Source organism: Chanos chanos, chromosome 3 (genome assembly GCF_902362185.1).
Source record: "Chanos chanos chromosome 3, fChaCha1.1, whole genome shotgun sequence".
NCBI lineage: Eukaryota > Metazoa > Chordata > Actinopteri > Gonorynchiformes > Chanidae > Chanos > Chanos chanos.
In genome coordinates this window covers 34,095,791-34,115,260 of record NC_044497.1, presented here as the reverse complement: position 1 = coordinate 34,115,260, position 19,470 = coordinate 34,095,791, and the positions used below count along the sequence as shown (strand labels likewise).

General features: G+C 39.1%; 1 protein-coding gene across 1 annotated transcript; it reads right to left on the bottom strand.

Annotated features, from left to right (window-relative positions):
- Positions 1–1,171: 1,171 nt before the first annotated feature.
- On the bottom strand, positions 1,172–15,693 carry smc1al (structural maintenance of chromosomes 1A, like). The gene is made up of 26 exons (XM_030767176.1): positions 15,291–15,693; positions 14,312–14,500; positions 12,982–13,094; positions 12,456–12,659; positions 12,020–12,258; positions 11,357–11,615; positions 10,836–10,976; positions 10,664–10,746; positions 10,362–10,461; positions 9,830–9,937; positions 9,305–9,490; positions 8,028–8,207; positions 7,681–7,827; positions 7,372–7,509; positions 7,154–7,270; positions 6,937–7,043; positions 6,658–6,799; positions 6,232–6,377; positions 5,732–5,885; positions 5,231–5,344; positions 4,685–4,841; positions 3,169–3,323; positions 2,701–2,852; positions 2,492–2,561; positions 2,262–2,372; positions 1,172–2,098 (listed from the first exon to the last, which is right to left on the bottom strand). The coding sequence occupies exons 1-26, from the start codon at positions 15,397–15,399 to the stop codon at positions 2,018–2,020; spliced, it is 3,702 nt and encodes a 1,233-aa protein (XP_030623036.1). The 5' UTR covers positions 15,400–15,693; the 3' UTR covers positions 1,172–2,017.
- Positions 15,694–19,470: the final 3,777 nt, after the last annotated feature.

Here is a 19,470-nt window from a genome sequence, read left to right as displayed (position 1 = left end):
AAATATTCATGTGAAAGAGGACACCAAAAGCTTGCACAAATGAAATGTAGGTGGTTCTAAGGCATAACGCGAATAGTTATAAGTAATCTATTAGGCTTTGTAGTCCATTCCTAGTGAGCACGTTGTTGTATGGTGGAAAAACCAAACCGCACAAGGAGAATGAGTGTGGAAAACCCATGCACTCAAGAGGGGCCTTTCCAGTAAACAGTGGTAAAGCAACCAGATCACAGCATCATGTGAAAGTTTCAGTTCTCATTCAGTTTTAGGAGATGGCACAAAGCAGAAATGATCATCTGTGGTTGTTTTAATGTTTTCCTGGGGTAGAATAAATAAAACACCGGTGCTAGAACTATGATGAAAGATCTCCATTCATGGACAGATGGAGGTATAGATAGGTATGAATTTATTTATAGACAGGTATTTCATGGGAAGGTTTTGGGAATGCTGGAATGTTTTGCAAGCTGCTGTTTCAGCTGCAAACATTTAAACCAATGGTTTTGCTTCGTTTTCAACAGATTTCTCAGTTCTGTCAAACAGTGCTAGTATGTTTAAAGGAAGTGCTTCCATGCCACAATTGCCCTGAACCTGCTCACTGATTCGCTGTTATGTTTGAGTTTTATGGTTGATGTTTATAGTCATGGCTGACAAACTCCGTTAATGCAAATAAAAACTTTGTACTGAGTTTTCACTTTGGAACCCCTCCCCCTAGCTGTGTCACTAATTCACCAGTAGAAATACTGCCTAAATATTTGAAGATATTTATTAAACGTGATGTGACCTTTTACTACCTTGCTCCAATATCAGTCACCTCTTTCTCTCATTTTCTGACATGAAGTACTTTTTACCGATAAGCAGTTACAGTTGGATAGTGTCAGCAGCACATTAGCCAGCAATGCCACATGACACAGTAACAACAGAAAAATTAATAACCACCCAGTCCCAGCAAGGGTGTTGTGGGTTCATGCAACATTGTAAACATGTAATTACAAATAGAAGTAACAGACAGAACAATACTTGGTAACAGCAAGGAAAGTACATGTCAAAGCTGGGTGACAGGAGAAAGAGGCCATTCAGGTTTGGACAGTTTTCAACGAAAGTTATGCGTCACTTAAGCTTCAGATATGTTACTACTTGTGGTAACTGTTAAAAACACATAATCTGAACAAAAAACTGGCAGAAAAGGGATCTTTATTTTACTCAAAGATACAAGCAAGTCATGGTCAGGGTTACAAATACTTTCACGGCCCTAATGGGGAAAAAAAATGGATACAAGAGAGATTAAAACAATGGATGTTGTACAGAAACATTCTAAATAGCCAAAATGACAAATGTTCATGTTGTTGTCCTGTGGGCAAAGAATTTTAAAAAACATTTCAAGATTAACTTGTAACAGAACAAGGCAACAGAAAATTAACCTACATTCAACACCCTCAGACTTTTTTTTTTCCACGAATTGTCTTGATTTTTTTTTTCCATAATTTATTTTGTAAAACACATGTCAAGGGGTAAATATTTTCTTCTTATAACAAGTACTTTATACAACAGAGAAAGTTATAAGGAGGTAATGTGTAAAAGTTAGGGGAAGAAAACTCACTCTGCCACCTCTCATTTCCTTATCTCTGCATCAACTACAAAAATGTCAGCATGTAATTATAAAAAGAAAAGCAAAAATGGCAAACCAGTTGGTTCCAACATTATCAAGAGGACACAAAGCAACAGACACACATGATAGATAATTTGACTAAATGACATAAAAACAATAGCTTTTGCAGCGCTATGCGACTGAACATTACAGAAGGACTGATGGATTTAATCAAAGAACATGAATGCCTGTCATTACGATGGATATCACTTTCTTATTTAAGCTTAAAAACGAGAACCTTAGGTGGTCATGGCAACTACATTCCCACAATCCGCAGAATGTTTTTTTTTGTCATGATATTGACTGTTCTTATCTAGAAACAAATCTGAATGAAACCTCAGAGTTGAATGATGATACAGGAATGTATGTGTTCATCTATTCATTAGGGTTAGGGTTAGCGTCAGGATACTGCGAGAGGTCAAAGGTCAACACTTTACTGATAACACAGTCTCCTTGCTGTAAAGAGAGAGAAAAAAAATAATTGATAAATGCATGTATTCAATGTATGTTTCAGCACACAAAACTCGCCAATCTTTTTGCGTGTATTTACAGATGCTTGAATGCTTGTGTGTGTGTTATTTTTCTTTATCTCTATAAGCATATGTACAAACACACTGACCTCTGGGTAGACTCCGATAAGGGAGTCAGCCTTGGTATAGAACTCCTCCTTCAGGGAGATGACAATGGCTTGGAAGTTCTGCACAGACTGATCCTTGATGTAGTTTGCCACCTACAGGAAATGCACAGTAATACATTTTTTTCAAAGCGCTTTCCAGTTGACATTGAAGCACGACAGTTATAAATACAATGCTATATTAGGAGGAGAGTCCCTGTGCTGAAGAGTCGCACCTTGCCAATGTTGGTGTTGTCCAGAGCAGCGTCGATCTCATCCAGCACAAAGAAAGGCGCAGGCTTATAACTGTGTGAGGAATCAAAATTTGACAAAGGGCAAATGAGGCCTTGACGCATCGAGGAAAATATCTGACACATTTTTATTTGTCCCTCCCTTTGTTATATCGTTACAGACAGAGAAACCCAACAGACAAATGAAAAGACACCTGTGAATAGCAAACAGCAGGGCTAAAGCAGCCACAGTCTTTTCTCCTCCAGATAAGTTGTCCATGGGTCTGAAGCGCTTGCCTGGGGCTACGCAGTTATAGTTGATGCCGTCCAAATAAGGCTCCTCTGGGTTCTCGGGGCCGAGGAAGGCCTGCACAGGGGATTGGAGGGAGAGCCAGTCAGATAGTTTCAACAAACTGTGTGACATGATGCCAGTGTAAAAGGCCCATTTAAATGAAGCAAGCTGTTTTTGTTTGAACAACACCTGCTGTTACATTAGTTTAGAAAAAATCCTAATCACCCCTCTCTCAAATTAAGAACAACAAAACTTTTTTTTCCTAAGTAACAGAGGTCAGGACTTCTGCAGGGTTTCTTTTATTATTATTATCATTTTACCATTTTCAACCAGACCTATTTTGTTTAATTTGTGAAAGAGTAACTTTGTTCGTGTGAGAGGTGATTGTCACCTGTGCACTACTGTTTCGGGACAGGGCCTTGTAGATCTCGTCGATGTTGGTGGCAACAGACTCGAAGCAGGCATTGAAACGGTCAAACCGTTCTTTCTTTATCTGCTCAAAGGCCTGCTTGGCTTTCTTCGCCCTCTTCCTGGCAGCCTCAAACTCTGAACGGAACAAAGGATACAATCAGCTCTTTCAACAGAAACTTTTAAGATACAGTCAAAACATGGTATACAGACCAAGCCTCAGTGCTTGTTCAATTATATGGCTTTGATACACTGAATTAAAACTAGGTAAATAGATATAAAAATTCACATAGCTTTCGCAATTTTCCTTATTTTCGTGATTTCAATACAAAAGTTAGACAACGTTCCTTAATTAAACAGGACACGGTAAAAGAACAACTCATGAAACAGTATGTCCATCTTATGTCCCAGGAGTAGCAAATAGTAATAATCTTGACATGAAAGATTCCATCTGTGTTAGGCAATTTAAAGTAGCCAGTCACGGCCATGCATAATGAATCTGTGTGCCTGTTTCAGATTCTCCAAAGTGATGATATAAAGCTTCATACCAAAAGCACAGAGGTAGGTCTGCACAATTAATCATATTAAAATAGAAAATGCAATATGGTGTGGTTATTCATCTGCAAAAGGCTGTGATTATAAACTGTAAGTCTGTTAAACTTGCATATTAAGATACCTCAAATACACATCTGACCAAAAGTTCTAAATCAATGCCCCTGATTGTCTTGAATTTGCATGCCTCATATTCACATAGAAGGAAACATGGCGAGTGGCTTACTGTCAAGGCGTTAAACCTTATTACCCCACATGAAATTCCTTTCAGAAATACTACGACAAGGAGACTATGTTAGATAAGCCGTCTCTTATTTACAGATGAAGGTTTCTTTAGCTGGACACTGTCCTCAACCTGTTTGTGCTAAGGATGCAACAGAGGAAGAGACTAGAAAGTTGTTACCATGACAATAGGGTTTTTGTTCATCATCACTAACATCTCAGATAACACTGAACTTTATGATGAATGTTCAATAAAAAAAAGCCCATGCAAAAAAAAAAAAAAGACAAAAGCTAAGGAAAACCAAAATTCCTGGTCCTGGTGCTTTTGCCAACATGATGCTGTAGGAGATGATCTTTTTTTTTTTTTTTTAAAGTTATAAACAGTTTGTACCGCTTTAATAGAGTTATTTATGTTCTTAAACGACTTTATATTTTGATCTGATATTATGTGATTTGAGCCTTAATAACTAAGCAGCAATGAGTTATTAACTGAAATATTTATCATATAACAGTTCAAACTGCAACATGCGTCAAACCAATTGTGATACCATTTTTTTGACCAAGTTGTGCAGCCCCACAGAAGCATTAGAAAGCCAATACCATGTTCAACTTCACTGAATCACTGGTTCCCAGCCCCATAACCGGTCTCTTTATAATCTAGAAACATCCTCTACCTCTAAGCTCACTATTTTCCTAATTCTTATTTTGATGGAGGAGTCGCTCACCGTCACTGGTCTCCTGGAACTTGTCTCGGACACTCTCCAGTTTCTCCATGGCCTTCATGTTGGGCGCGCTGATTCTCTGCAGAATGCTCTGCTGTTCATTCAAACGCTGTTGCAGCGTGTTCATCTCAGCCTTGACTTCTTCCTCTGACAACGCATCCTATGCCACAGAGATATGTTACGACACTACGCAACCAGCAAGCAAGTCAACCGATTTTTTTTTTTTTACTGACCAACTGGAATGAATTACAAATAAAAAGTCTTGTAAAAAGAAATAAATGGATGTTTCTTGCCAGAACACAGCTGGTTCATAAAAAACATCTGCCATGTCACTACAATAAAACAATTCTAACAAGAAAAGCTTTTGGTTCTTCTATAACACTGCCCTATAAAATTGTATCTTGGCATAGGATTACTTTGTAAAACAACTGTGGTTCTAGTTTTGAACAAGATTACCCAGAGGAAGCAGATTGTAATTGTTGTCTTTGACAAACTGATCCCCTGTTGGCAGACAAAATGGCTTAATTAAGAAGGAGAACTAGTGTTTACTTTCAGGTCGTCGGCCAGGACACTGTAGTCAATCTCTATGAGAGCTTCTTTGGCCAGGACAGTACTGGAGGTTCTCTGGCTGCTGCTTAGACTCTCCTCTGGTTGTGAACTCCCCTGTGGAAAACAGGCACTCATTTAAACAAAATATATACACCAGGACACTCAATGTGAACCTTCCCCCTGTTTTTCTCTGTCTGCGAATGCCACAAAAACATCTCTAATTTGTTTAATATCTTGACAGATAATGTTTTCTGATTCAAATTTCCAAAGGGGCACATCTTTAAATGTCACCTTCTAAAAACAACACTAATTAATTAGATTGTATTTGCATTCAGAAATAAATCTATCAATCAGTTTTGTACAATTTTTTGGCTTCATTAATAAGAATCATCTGAATATTCGCAACAACCAGTAAAGTTATACTGCAGGTGACTAGTGTGACTAGACCTAGTGTTCACGACTTAAACATATGGCGTGGAGACTTCCTGAGTAACAGCCTACCTCCTCTTGGCTAATGTCATCCATTGTTCCTGATTTGAGGGGCAGTCTGATGTCCTGCATCTTACAGGCCTGGAGCAGGTTATGTCTGTCACTGCGTTTCTGTTCCAGCTTTGTCTCGATGGCTGTCACTTCCTTTTGAAGCTGTGTAAGCTCCCTTATAAAACACAGGCAAGAGTCCAATCAGAAAACCTCACTCCATCAATGAGTCGCCTCATTAATATTGACACACAAAAAACTGTAAACTCAGCGACACAGTCATCAGCAAAACAGTGTCAACTTTGTAACTGCACAAGAGAATCGATAATGGGGCCAACTCTGCAAGGAATACAGAGAATTATTTAGGGACCGTTTTTCCTTCACAAACTGGTTCATATATTGCAGATTTCAAGGTTCAAGGGATCAATAGCTAAGTTGACTGACTGCTGGTGATTGAGAAGTGATTTAAGAAACACTAGTGAATATGGGGGCTCAGGCCCAGACCAATAACATTAAAAACTCACTTGTTGGCACCACCCAGCTTCTTACGGATCTCCTCCATCTCATGGTTTTTATCGTTGACCTCGGACTTTTTGGTGAGGTGCTGGTTCTTCAAATCCTGTAGCTGGGCCATGGTCTCATCAATGATCTTCATATGTCTCTGCTCCTCCTATACCACAACATGAACCAAACAGCGCCTTTCATTAAACTCGCTTCTGCAGTGTTTTCCATCTTCAGCCTTCTGGGTGCACAGCAAAACACATTTTGGCCTATCCCAGCATTCTTACCATACCTTTCTCATAAATAATTCAGACATACATCAGACTTTTTCATTATTGAACCTGATATGTAACTGCCACACAAGTACGAAAGCAAAGACAAACAGTCCCGATCCTCTATGACATCACTGTCCTCTCCTTCATTCTGTTCTCCTGGGATTATTATTTTACCTTCTTCAGCCTCTCAATCTCGCTCTCGTCCTTCTTGACGGTTTGCTCCCACATGATGACTTTCTCCTGGTCCTCCTTAAGCTGGTTTTTCTCGTAGTCCAGCTGGATACCCAGACGGGTCTTCTGTGTCTCAAACTCCAGACTGGACGTGAAGAGGAAATTTGGACAAAAGAGCAAAGATGAAAAGGGCAAAAGAAAAAGACAAAGAAGACAACTAGAACAAAGTCATGCTGTCTCCTCCAGCTGTTCATTTCTGTTACAGGGTCTCCAATAGCTTACCGCTTCTTGGCAATTTCATTCTGCCTTTTGACTTTTTCTTCCTCAAATTCACGAATGTTCCTGACGCCAATCTCTTTACAAAATTCCACGAAAACTTCATCTTCCACCTTTGGAGATAAAATTACAGCACAACTGTTCCTTATTCTGCATTCTCCCACACAAAATTCCAAATGAATGACGCCATTTACTAGTCACAATGTAGCTCTGAATCCCTCACCAGGTTCATGCGGTCCTTGAGATCTTTCATATCTCTCTCACGTGACTGGATGATCCTTTTGATGTCATTGATACGGGGCCCAAAGTTAGCCAACTCGCTCTCCAGCTTAGACTTCTCCTACGTGCCATGTCAACAGAATCAGATGTTCAGAAACCAGGTAAACCAATGAAAAGCATCAAAAAGTCTCTCTGAACAAGTGTTGTGAAAACAGCATTTACCTGCATGTTGAGGGACAAGTGGCGCGTCTTCGTTTGCTCCAGATCACTCTGGGAGTATTTCAGTCTCATCTGCAGGCCATGAGCTTGTGATTGGACCTGACGAAGCTCCGCCTCCTTCCTTTTTGCCTTCATTTGCTCCTGCAAGAGACAACACATGATCAATTTCATTGGATTTCGATTGGATTAACTCCATTTTAATTGGACCAAGAATTAGTCCTACCAAGACTTCCACAAGGAGGCCCAAAGACATGAACACAGAGACTGCAGTTATCATGATGAAACATTAAAAATCAGCCTATAACACTGTACTTTGAGCTCATCTGTGAGTTTCTCCTTCCTCTCCTTAAGCTTGTCCACGGCTTTCTCGTCCCAACGACGAGCCTTAGCCTTCAAATCACTTGCACCTCCAGAGATCACACCAGACTTCTGGAAAAGTGTCCCATCCAACGCCACAGTCTGGAGAGGAAAGATTCATAGATATCAGCAAATACAACCAACACTGTGATCTGCAGTAGCATACGTTTAAGTCTGTGTATGGGTGAGCACGTTGTCTCTATTGAAGTGAACGTTTGCGCATGTTGCTCTTTGCCAGTGATGGCACCTTGTGAAGCCATTCATTTGTCAAGTATACAGACAAGTAGGGTTTGTGAGAATACCTTGTGTCGGTAGGGTCCTCCGAAGGCGATTCTGCGTGCGTCCTCCACATTCTCACAGACCAGGGCGTTTCCACAGGCGTACTGCAAGGCTTTTTTAATGTGGGGTGGCTCGTAGCGAATCACATCGATCACGAGTTTAGCACCACGCAGCTCACGCAGCTTCTCATCAGTAGGCTTAACCTGTTGTTGGACAATGCAGATGAGTGACAGTTCAAGCAACCAATCACGCAGACTCAATTAACAATCAATCTATTAAAGTGTCATACTTATGCAAGATTTATTCACATGTGCTTTGATTGGCTGGATCAGTTATGTTTGTGAATGGTTGGGACAAAAGTCTGTCTATACACTGGGGCTCTCCAATAGATAAGATGGCTTCCCAAGACAGAGACAAATGTCTCCTTAGATATATACATTAAAAGCAGAAGAATTAAGCCCAGAGAATGGTGCCAGTTTTATGCAATAGAATACTACAGCCCCCATGCTCTGCATCAAACTCTTCTGTTCTAGCACTGTGCAATAAGACAAAGATAGCTGCCTGCAGAGGTGGATTTAGGGAGACACTGGTTTTGCACTAAGAGTTCTGCCTCATGGCTCATTAACATGAAAAAACGCAATATATTTGGGCAGGAAAATTCAAAAAGAAACAAACAAACAAAAAAAAATTAACTATTTTACTTCTCTTTTTACTCTAATTCTCTGTAATGAACAACTGAATAATTGATTTTACTGAAATTAAAATGTCTCCTCTCGGCTGTCGAATTAAACAGGGCATGATTGCACTAACATGAATATTTATGAAGACAGACAGATTTCTTGTGAGCATTAGTCAAACAGCTCACTTTCTCATGGCAAACTGTGTCACACAGAGACTACTAACACTTTGACAAACTTGCATTTTGGTGTGGCTTTCACAAAAAGCAGCAACCCAGACATCTATAAGTGCTGTAACCTTTAGAAGTGAGTATAAATGCTACATTAAGTCTTTAGAAAAATGAAAAACAGCATGGCCAGGGGTGGAAAATAGCTCGTTAAAACAGCAAAGACAAACAAAATGGTCAGTCGTTAAATGACCGAGTTTCTGTAGTCAGTATGTTCAGTCAGTTAATTATCTACAACCACTCTCTGACATCAACACTTCTTTAGGGATGAATGTGAATTACGCTATTTGTGACACCCAAGACAGAGAAGATAGAACAAATTATAAGAGTCTAGAATTATGAAACAACTTTTTCCTGAAGTTATACATATACTGGCCAAATGCATGATGCGTGTACCTCCAGGTAGTCGAGAGGAAGGAAAGTCTCCGGTTCTCCTCTCTGCTCTTTGATGTACTGGATACAGTCTCGACCAGTCTTCTCTGAGTCCACAATAATGGCGTCCATGTTCTTTCCCAGTACTTTGGTCACGGCAATCTGATATTTCTTCTGAGTGGGTTGGCAAAGGTCGATCAGTCTGCCGTACTGAGAGAGAACACAGAGGAGAAAGATTACAATGTCTTCTTGTCGTGTCATATATCCTTCACGTATCAATTTCAGCCACCTATACACACTAAGTATGGAACTATTACTTCACACTATAAAACCAGTATTACAAATATTTTCAAACACTCAGGTTATGTTTTCTAAAGCAGTCCTCTAACCATCTGTCTAAAATTCTAAAGAATATTGGCAATAAATTTCCACAAACTTTGTTGCAAATCCAAATTCCTAACTACTTCTTTAAGTTATATTAAATACAAAAACATATGTATTTATCAAGAATGGTAAACTGTAGTAAAATAAAAAAAATCTTCCACTTACCACTGATCCAGGGTAGAGTCTCTTGATGCTCTCCATAATCTCTGCCTTGCGCTGCTGTCTGCTGTTCTCCTGTCTGTCAATACGAGCATCGCCCAGCTGCTCCATCACCTGACAACACAAAAAGGGGTACGATACTGAAACACCACTACTGACTCTCCCCTTTGAAAGACCTTAAAGCCTACACATTAAGATGTAGAGGTGATTGATCAAATTAGGATGTCTGGGCTCTTGGAAAGAAGTAGGGAATAAAAAAAAAAAAATTTTTCCTCCCATCTGATAATTAACTAATAATTTATCCTTCTTTATTTTTAAACCTATTCTACAACTACCTGTTCAAAAGCTCTGTCTCACCAACACTTACTAAAGGGTTCAGGTCAGTTTCCTGTAGGGTTAACAGGGTCTATTTTCTGACAGCAGACAGCAAACAGACCTTTGTGGTAATATAAAGCTTCAAAGGAATAACAGATCACATGGATTTTAGTCTGAGAGAACACAGGACTCCTCCACTCTCCCGCTGGCCCTCTACACTCACCTGGTTTAGCTCCATATTGATCTCATCAATTCTCCTCTTGGCTTGCTCCACCTCCTCCGTCAGCTCCTCTTCCATCCTTTTCTGCTCATCTAGGGACTGCCTATGAGGGAGAGAAAACAGAAGAGAGAGAGAGATGTAAGGAGAAGTGGTGAAAAAAGAATTTTATAATATTCAGACAAAACGAACAAATCAAAGGGAACCGAAACATAAAGGTTTTTCTTTATATGTTGATGTCAAACTGCTCCAAACCAGATTATCCCTCACTGAGGACGGACGTATCTTTTTTTTAAACTCATACATACCTGCTGGTGGCGATGTAATCTTCCAGCTTCTCAATACGCTTCTGGTTCTCCTCAATCTCTCTGATCTTCTGCTTGATCTTGGCCTGTAAACCAGCCAATTCACACATATCGTCAGACTTAGATCTACTATGATGTGTGCCACTATTTTGTTTAGTTTTCCCTACTTCCACACCTCTGTCTCAATTTTCTTCCTCTCCTCCAGGTCCAGGCGGTCCTGGTCTGCTTTCTGGTCTCGGTTGAACTTCTCCAGCTCCTGGGCCAGAGTGGCAGCCCTTTTACTAGCCTCTTCCTTCAGACGATGATATGCTTTCACCTAAATGTAAACAGACAGACGGTGAGTGAAGGGAGGGACAATCTAGATCATGTCTTGCACGTGAGAAGGGCGGGTCAGTGAATTTTTGACCAGTTTAGATATAAAGACTGGTTCCTATCAAGGTTAAATAAAAAAAAAAAAAAAGTAAAAGGTGACGCCTCATATGTTTTAAATTGGTTTAAAGATGGATAAAAACTGAGGTTACAGGGTGTGTATTAAATGTGAAATGTTAAATCTGTAGTTAACAGATCAAAATGTAGGATTTTTCTAGCTGATTTAATAGTGGCTCAAAGGTGAATTTTGAAAGTGGAAATATTGTGGCTGTTTCTTTGAGATCCCTGGAATGTCAGAGGTTAAGTTGTAGGATGTACAAACTATACCTGGTTCTCCTCCAGCTGAAGATCTTGGCCTTGGCTTTGTGCCTCCTCTTCCATACGCTCCTCAAACTCCTGCCTTGCCATCTCCACAGCTCTCTGCTCCCTCTCCAGCTCGTCCATGTCTGCTTTTCTCTTCTTATAAGTCTTCTGGGCGTTCTGGAGAGACTTCCGAGCGGCCTCCAGTTTCTTGATCTTGTGAGCTGTGTTCTCTTTGGCCTTGATGTATTGAGGCCTCTTCTGGTTGAGCTCAGCATCTTTCTCCCTAGAAGTTAGAGAGCATGAAGGTCACACAGGTTAATACAGGCAGTCATAGTAAAGTGCTTCAAATGCTCCTTTACTGCGGTCATAACTGCGGCGTACGTTAAAATTAATTCAATATCTCTTCTTAGTTCCAGAAAGGATCGTTTAACTTTTGACAAATGTTACGAAGATTTTGCTATGTGTTCATAAAACTTTAATTCACTGTTTATGAGAGTACAACCAAACATTTTATCAGTCCTTCTTACACTGTCATGATCCCAACTGATTTCAGTTCAAACTAACCTCTGCACTCATACAATACCTGTCAACTGTACTCCCACCACATCAGTGAGGTCAAATCCCTCAAAGCACACTGGAATTTACATTAACATGTCTCTCCAAACCTTTTCTGGCTTCAACACTCACTTTATCTCCTTTTCGATGGTTTGCTGATCTCTCATCATTCTTCCCAGTTCTTTCTTCTTCTCTTTCAGTTCGTCCTCCACACGATCCATGCGTTTGCGGTCCTTATCAATCTCACGGTTACGGTGGGAGAGCTCGCGGTTCAGTTTCTCAATCTCAGCTTCGTTATGGTACAGCTTAAAGAGCTGCAGCTGGACATGGGCCCTGGCCACTTCATCCTTCAGTCTCTGATAACGCTCAGCCTAGGATGAAGAGAAGAGAAGAGAAGAGAAGAGAAGAGAAGAGAAGAGAAGAGAAGAGAAGAGAAGGAGGAGATTAACACCTAAGATTACAGGCACAAAAATTTTCAGACTAATCCTAATAAAAATAATTATATGGGCTGACACCAGCACTCTGAGGCACATACTGTATGAACCCTTGCGAAATAAGAAAAACATACCTCTTCTTTCTCCTGCTTTGCCTCTTTCCTTTCAGCGGCGATGTTTTTCTTACGGTGGTAGTTGAACTGTGTGTCCTCCTCAGCCTTTACCATCTCTTTCTTCCTGCGATCATACTCCTGAGCCAGCTCTCCAGAGCGAGAGATCTCCTCAAACAGAGCCGTTCGCTCCTTAGGGTTCTTCATCGCAATGGACTCCACTGCACCCTGGCAAAGAGGGAGACAAAAAAGAGAATGAACAAGTACCTGACAAAAACTACCCTCTGTTTCCAAATAGCAGTGACATACTAATGGTGGCTCCTTAACAAGGTACAGACATGTTTTCCATTTCAAGCATTCTTTTTCCTTATCTGTTCTTTGTTCTTTTAATTATTTACAATATTACCTGTTGTGGTGGTGTTGTCTGTGTTCTTTAAGCAACTTTTTTATAATGTAGAAGAGCCATGTGAATGTATGTTTCCTCCTTTTTATCGTGTTCAGCCTAGGAGCCAGGCAAATGTTAATACGAACATCAGCCAGGATGATTTACCTGGAAGACAAGGAAGTTCCTGGCTTTAATGAGGATTCCCAGTTTCTCCAGTTCATCGCTGTATTCTGACAGTCCCACCACTTTACTGTTGATCCTGTACTCTGAGGATGAGCCTGAAATGAAAAAAGCCAATCAGCTGAAGTACAGAGGGAGCAGAATTTGATCTAACAAAACCTGTACCAGGCTGGGAGAACAAATATATTGTTGTTTTTCCACTGCAAGGTACCGGCTTGACTTGACTCAACTCACCTTTTTCGGGTTTTCAAAGGCAAATCTAGTACCTAGTACTTGATACTCGGTAGTATTTTTCATACCTACTCTGTTGTGGTTCCAAGCAAGCTGAGTAGGTACCAAAACGTGACGTAAAAGCACTGCAGACTACTGATTGGTCAGAGAGAATTGTCACTATTACATGACACGTGAGACGGGATATCCTTGGACATCCTGCACAAACCCACCATTTTTAAAAATGCCAAGCTACTATAGCGACAGCAAATTCTCTTTCCACTGATCAATTCTCGATTGACTAAACTATTACAGTGGCACTCCGCAAAACTGCAAAAAAAATGATATGAGGACAGTTTCTTGCGGCATCACCAGCTACATCAAGACAGTATAAACTGCAGTGGAAAACGAACCAGGTACCAGGTACCAAAAAGTGAGTAGAGTCGAGTCCAGCCGTTACCATGCAGTGGAAAAGCCCTATAATAGTCCTTGACAGACAAAAGCAAGAGGGCAGCAGTGCAAGAGTATATTAATGGAGACTTATGTTTCACTAAAGTACAGGCTAATGTTTGAAATTATCTTTTAATTATGCACATTTTTTCCTCCATAGTTTGGGACATCCAAATCCATTCCATAATCCTATAGGTCCAGCACACACTTCACTGACATGTGTGAAGTCAGCCACTAGTTGTTTTTTACTGCCACACTAACAGCAGCACTGAAGCGTCAAGTAACATGCTATACACACAGAGGTGTAATGCTGTCAGCCTAAGATGTTGAAAGATATATGTATATTGTCAATGTAACATGCTTAAAGACTATGCTGTTCATTAAATTCTACCCTACACTCCACGTGTACCTGTTCATTAGTGACTAGCCGTGAATAGTTACCCTGGTCAACCAACCCTTCAAATGGTGCACAGCCAATCATATTCACAGTTATAGGTAAAAGTAACACGGTTGAGATTCTAACTGTGAGTCCCACATGCAACTCTGTACAACACTGGGTGTGCCCTTGACGTCTCGACACTTAAAGAGCTAACTGCAGCATCATTAACCCTCTTGTTTGCAGCATGAATCTAAGCTGGTGATAACATTTATGTACCTATGATTACTCTGGTGAAGGTCAGGTCCTGTCCATTGTCCTGTTCATACACCATGCTCACAAACGCGCGGTTAGCGGCTGGTTTTCCAACTGGAGCTCCATGGATAAGGTCTTTGAGTGTCTTCACTCGCAAGTTGCTGGTTTTCTCTGCCAGCACAAAGCTTATGGCATCCATGAGGTTGGACTTGCCTGGAGAAGAACGAGAGCATTTTTAATAAAAGGTCCTTCTTTGTGTTTACTTTATGTTTAATGCTGAGAGAGCACTTGTCTTTGCAGAAAGGATAGACTGTGATGCTGAGGGAAACATATAGTTGTTTAATTGGTGTGATGTAAGGTGAAACTGCAAAGGTTGTCAGTATATGTATATTTTCTATTGTTGTGAGTAATTTTTAAAAAAAGCACACGTTAGGAGTCAAGGCAATTATGCATAGTCAACACTGAGGTATAAACCTCTAAATATTACATTTACACATTTTACAGACGCTTTTATCCAAAGCGACATCCGAGGCAGGCAGAGTACAAATCAAGCATACAGCCACTGTCTGTTGCATAAGTTCCACCGCCAAGTTCAATTAAAAAAAGAACTAACAAAAATACTTTGTGTGCAAGACTTTAAAACGTCGTTCTATCCGAAAAAAGTAAATAAAACGAAAAAGGGTATACCGCTCAAGTGAATTGTAACATGTCTATCTACTTGAAGTCTATCAACTTTGCCAACATTTTTTTCATGTTAACTGCAATTTGATCAACATTTTATATAACTAAATACCTATAATAATGTTACACAAATTATGAAATAACTGAACAGGGCAACAATCCATAGCAAATGCAAGCCATATAGTCCTTTCACTCCAAGTTGGATCTACAGAAGGTGAAGCCTCGGAATCGACTCTCCATTACACGGAAAGCGCCGCTATTACGTCTGGATGTCTTGCAAATGCTTAGCCGAAGAGCCATAATAGCTGTTTAGCTGACTTACCGGATCCATTTGGCCCAATGATAGCTGTAAATTTATGGAAGGGTCCGATGATTTGCCTCCCTTTATAGGATTTAAAATTTTCAATCTCGATTAATTTTAAATAGCCCATTTCAAAAGCAAGAGGAAAATGACCAGAACTAAAAAGAGCGGTGTCCTGTATGCTAGTTAGTTAGCTAGCTGTTAGCAAGCTAACGCTAGCACAATAGTCCGCCTCCTATCCACACCACTGAATAACCAATGAAAATGTTGTATCTCAGGATAACAAAAACGTCCTATTTTTCGAGCAATCGAGTATTGCATTAGATTGCAAAAGTTTTAGACCGACTGAGGTCTATCATCCATTAAAACACCACAGTCTAATTTGCTGCAGGTAGAGTTAAGCTATCTACAGTGCGCGCGCAACATGGCTCGAAAACAAATCTGTTCTCGCGATATCTTGCAACCTGGGTACCAGACCGGTAGACTTTCTCAACGGCTCAGCAGGATACAAAGCAGAATTTCTCAAATAAGCGGGACAGTTTGATCCGAAGTCAAGGTTCCTATGGAGAATGGTTTTTAATAGTGTTATTGGATAGTTTGGACTTTTGAGTTAATTTATCTGACTAATTTGAGAAACCCAGATCGTAATAAAAGCCTCTTGCCAAAAAGCATATAAATATTTAATCAATATCACTGATAGTGTACTGCCGAATGCCAATGCAAAAATTATATGGGATTATTCTGCTGGTTATGTTTATGAATCGAAACAGAGGGATATTTGAGAGGTTAGCATGGTCAACCAACCCATTTAGTTTAGATTTCTACATAGGTATTTGGCTACATATTTCTACATACGTATTTATTTATTTGGTGTTTGAGGTGAGAGTAATGGAAGAATTGTGCTTTGCAAACTACATGCATGAAATCTACCCAATATCAAGAATTAAAGGCACATATGAGACATGCTGAGAGTTTGCGTTATCCATGTATTTTTATTTTAGGTATTGTGTATTTAGATACAACACATGATGCAATAAGCAGGTACAATGCCGCTGTGCCCAGGGACCAGATAACCATGGGTTACAATTTGTTTTAGCTAAACTCCCTGCCACAAATTCAGATTTGCCAAGATTAGCATATTCCCTTATTGTGACATCATGGTCACATCTGCTAAACTCACCTCTCCTTCATCTAGTCATCCCCCCCATCATATCTGTAATCTCTTGTCAGACTTTGATTCTGTTGCTCATATAGGCTGTGATTATTATTTTTTTTTAATTTCACATTTTTATTGTATTTTTTCCCCCAGTGTTTATTTTTGAAAAAAGACAGTGGCGATAGGAAGAAAATTACATACAATATCAACATATTCCATAAAAATGATTGGGAAATGAAGTGAGAATAGTCCAGTGTTTTGCTATGCTTCAAGTCACACCAGGAACTTTACATAGAGGACCCATTGGTTTTGGTTAACAAATTCACCTCATATGAAAATATATCTTAAATGATTTTTATTGGCTACATACATATTTACGCTGAATCTATGGTGTCTTAAATACAGTATTCTTTATGCATCAGATTAACCAATGGGTCTTCAATGTAATATTAAGTACTGAAGGGGCAGAAATGTGATTTTTGAGGACTCAAGCAGGCTTAAGAGCCATAGACACACTGATATTGTTCAGAATATTGGTCCTGTCAAGACATCAATGAAAACCATCCTCAAGTTTCATAATATTTTGCACAATAAGAGATGGTATTCTTTAAGGTCAAAATTCACTTGGATTCAACAGAGTGTATAGCCACTATAAAATTACTGTTTCTAGGTTAATTTACCCAGTAACAGTAGCTGTGAGCTGTATTGACCTGAGGGCTTAATATTCAATGTAAGAATTAAGCCATTCATTCACTTCACTTGCCAATCCCATAAAAGACATTGCTTAAAATGCACTTCTTTCATTTACAGCACTGGTTATTTTCATTTTTATGTGTACATGATAGTTGCTACTGATGTTTCATTTTCTTCTCTGAAAAACAGGGAAAGCAAAAAAAAAAGAGAGAGAGAGGGAGAGAGAGACAGAGATTGCTTTTGTCTTTTTTGTTTCTATTCTTCTAAGAGTCATATTACTTGTGACCATTACAAGAAAAAAGGGAAAAAAAACATGATCCTGCTGCATGGTCTAATGACATAGAAACACTAATTCATAATAAGAGTGCATTCATATAAAAATGAAAGAGAGAGTAACTGCAGCAATAATGTAAATAAAATTGCTAAACGACAATCTTTAAAGATTATTTACATTCAAAAAACGACATTTATACTCCTTTTTTCCTAATTCTCTCACTGCTCTCTTCAGCTTGTTTTTTGTTTCTATATAACCTCCTGCCCTCTCTTAATCTATTCAACAGCATATATATATATATATATATGAGTAAGAAGCCACACAGTCAACAAAGGCCATAAACTTGATATGTAGTATAGGAACATGACTTCAAAATATTTCTGATAAACAATGTTTTGACATGACTATTTAGACAAAAAGTTCTGCAGACATAACATAAATGTGTGTGAGCATATACTGCTTGTGTGTGTGTGTGTGTGTATGTATATGACTAGTTTTTAATGATGGATTTGAACATGTGAATGCATGCTTTTGCGTTCATGTACACTGATCTCTGATTAAGTACTAATGTTGAGTAAGTTAACACATTTATATGAATGATGGATAAGACACATAGCGAGTGTACATCAACTACAAATGACTGCAAGTATGAAAATTTCAAAAGATATAACATCACAGGTGTACCACAGAGCATTTGCTTTTTATTGGAATTACTGAGCAGGGATCAGGATATGCCTGGAAAATTAGCAAAACTATTGGCATTGTCAGCCAAATAAGTTTCTAATGCCATTAGTAGCCAGACCGGAAGCTTCTGATGAAAGGGACTGGTGGATAAAATAATATGCTCGACACTAATGTACAGGTTTTGAGCACATTAAAAGTTTAAACACGTATTCAGTTGTGTCAGTTATACACAACAAGAACACACATTTGGGATGAAAGTACACTAAAAATGAAAAGATACTTGTGAGTCCTGATTTTCCACAATTTCCAATGTGAGACACCCATATGGAAGAATCATAAATGTTTGGCTAATACACACTGTATGTGAGTTTCTGTGTTCAGTTTCCTACATAGGCACAGTCAAATATGGTATGATAATGTATATATGCAAATGTTGGTAAACTGATCATTTGTGTAACATAACAGAGAGGCGTTGCTGATGCTGTTACACTACATATATCTTGATCAATATTGAAAATATGTCTTAACGTGTGGTTCCTCCATAAAGGTACAGAAGGAGAGGGGAATAGGTATGTACACATATAAAAACAGGCATGTAGATGCAAAAACTTATGAGAAAAAAAAACAGTTTGGAAAAGTATGAGCTTACACATCTGATAAACAAAAATATATTAAATATGTTTGTATAAAAATAAGAAAGTATGACAGTTACAAATAATTACAAAAACTACGACAATTAAGTAAATATTTACCATTATGACGCTGTGATGAAAACATAATGACGGAAAAAATGTTGAAAAACTAATCAAAAACAAAAACAAAACAAAACAAAACAAAACAAAATCAATCACCTATTTCCAGTCCCTACGACATCACTTCACTTCCTATATTCTGCAAGGTTACTTCACGTAATTTCAAATTTTATTTTAACACATCTTATCCTAACCCTCTCCCCTCTTTCTCTGCCTCCCTACTTTATAAAATCTCCTTTTCTGGCTGCCCTGTCCTCCTCAATTCTATCTCTATTCTACTCAAAGAGTTAGGGGCAAAAAAGGAGTTCATTTTTCACTGAGGGTAAAAGTAGAAGATGTACACATCATGAGAACAAGGGGAACATTCAGTTAGGCAGTAGGGCTTCAAATGCCACTAACATACACCTGTAAACTCATATTAAAGCAAGGCAAGTTTTGTAAACAGTTTTTTTTTTAGGAAAGTTCATGATGTAAAGGGTGGAATGTTGCATGTTGTTGTATTTGTCTCTTGTGAGTGTCAGATGTGTGTGTGTGTGTGTCAGTCTGTTTATGCATGTCTCTGTGTCATATGTTTGTCTAAGACTGTGTTAGTATAGCAGGCAGTGTAGTCAGGTTTTTCTGTCCTCTCATGCTTAAAGGCAG

Bases quoted from the DNA above. Each gene is read 5' to 3' on its own strand.
- smc1al (XM_030767176.1), bottom strand. From the start codon at position 15,399: ATGGGCTATTTAAAATTAATCGAGATTGAAAATTTTAAATCCTATAAA. The intron at 14,501-15,290 runs GTAAGTCAGCTA...GTTCTTCTCCAG, and splicing joins CATTGGGCCAAATGGATCCG to GCAAGTCCAACCTCATGGAT. The intron at 4,842-5,230 runs GTAAACACTAGT...TCTGTGGCATAG, and splicing joins TCCTGGCCGACGACCTGAAA to GATGCGTTGTCAGAGGAAGA.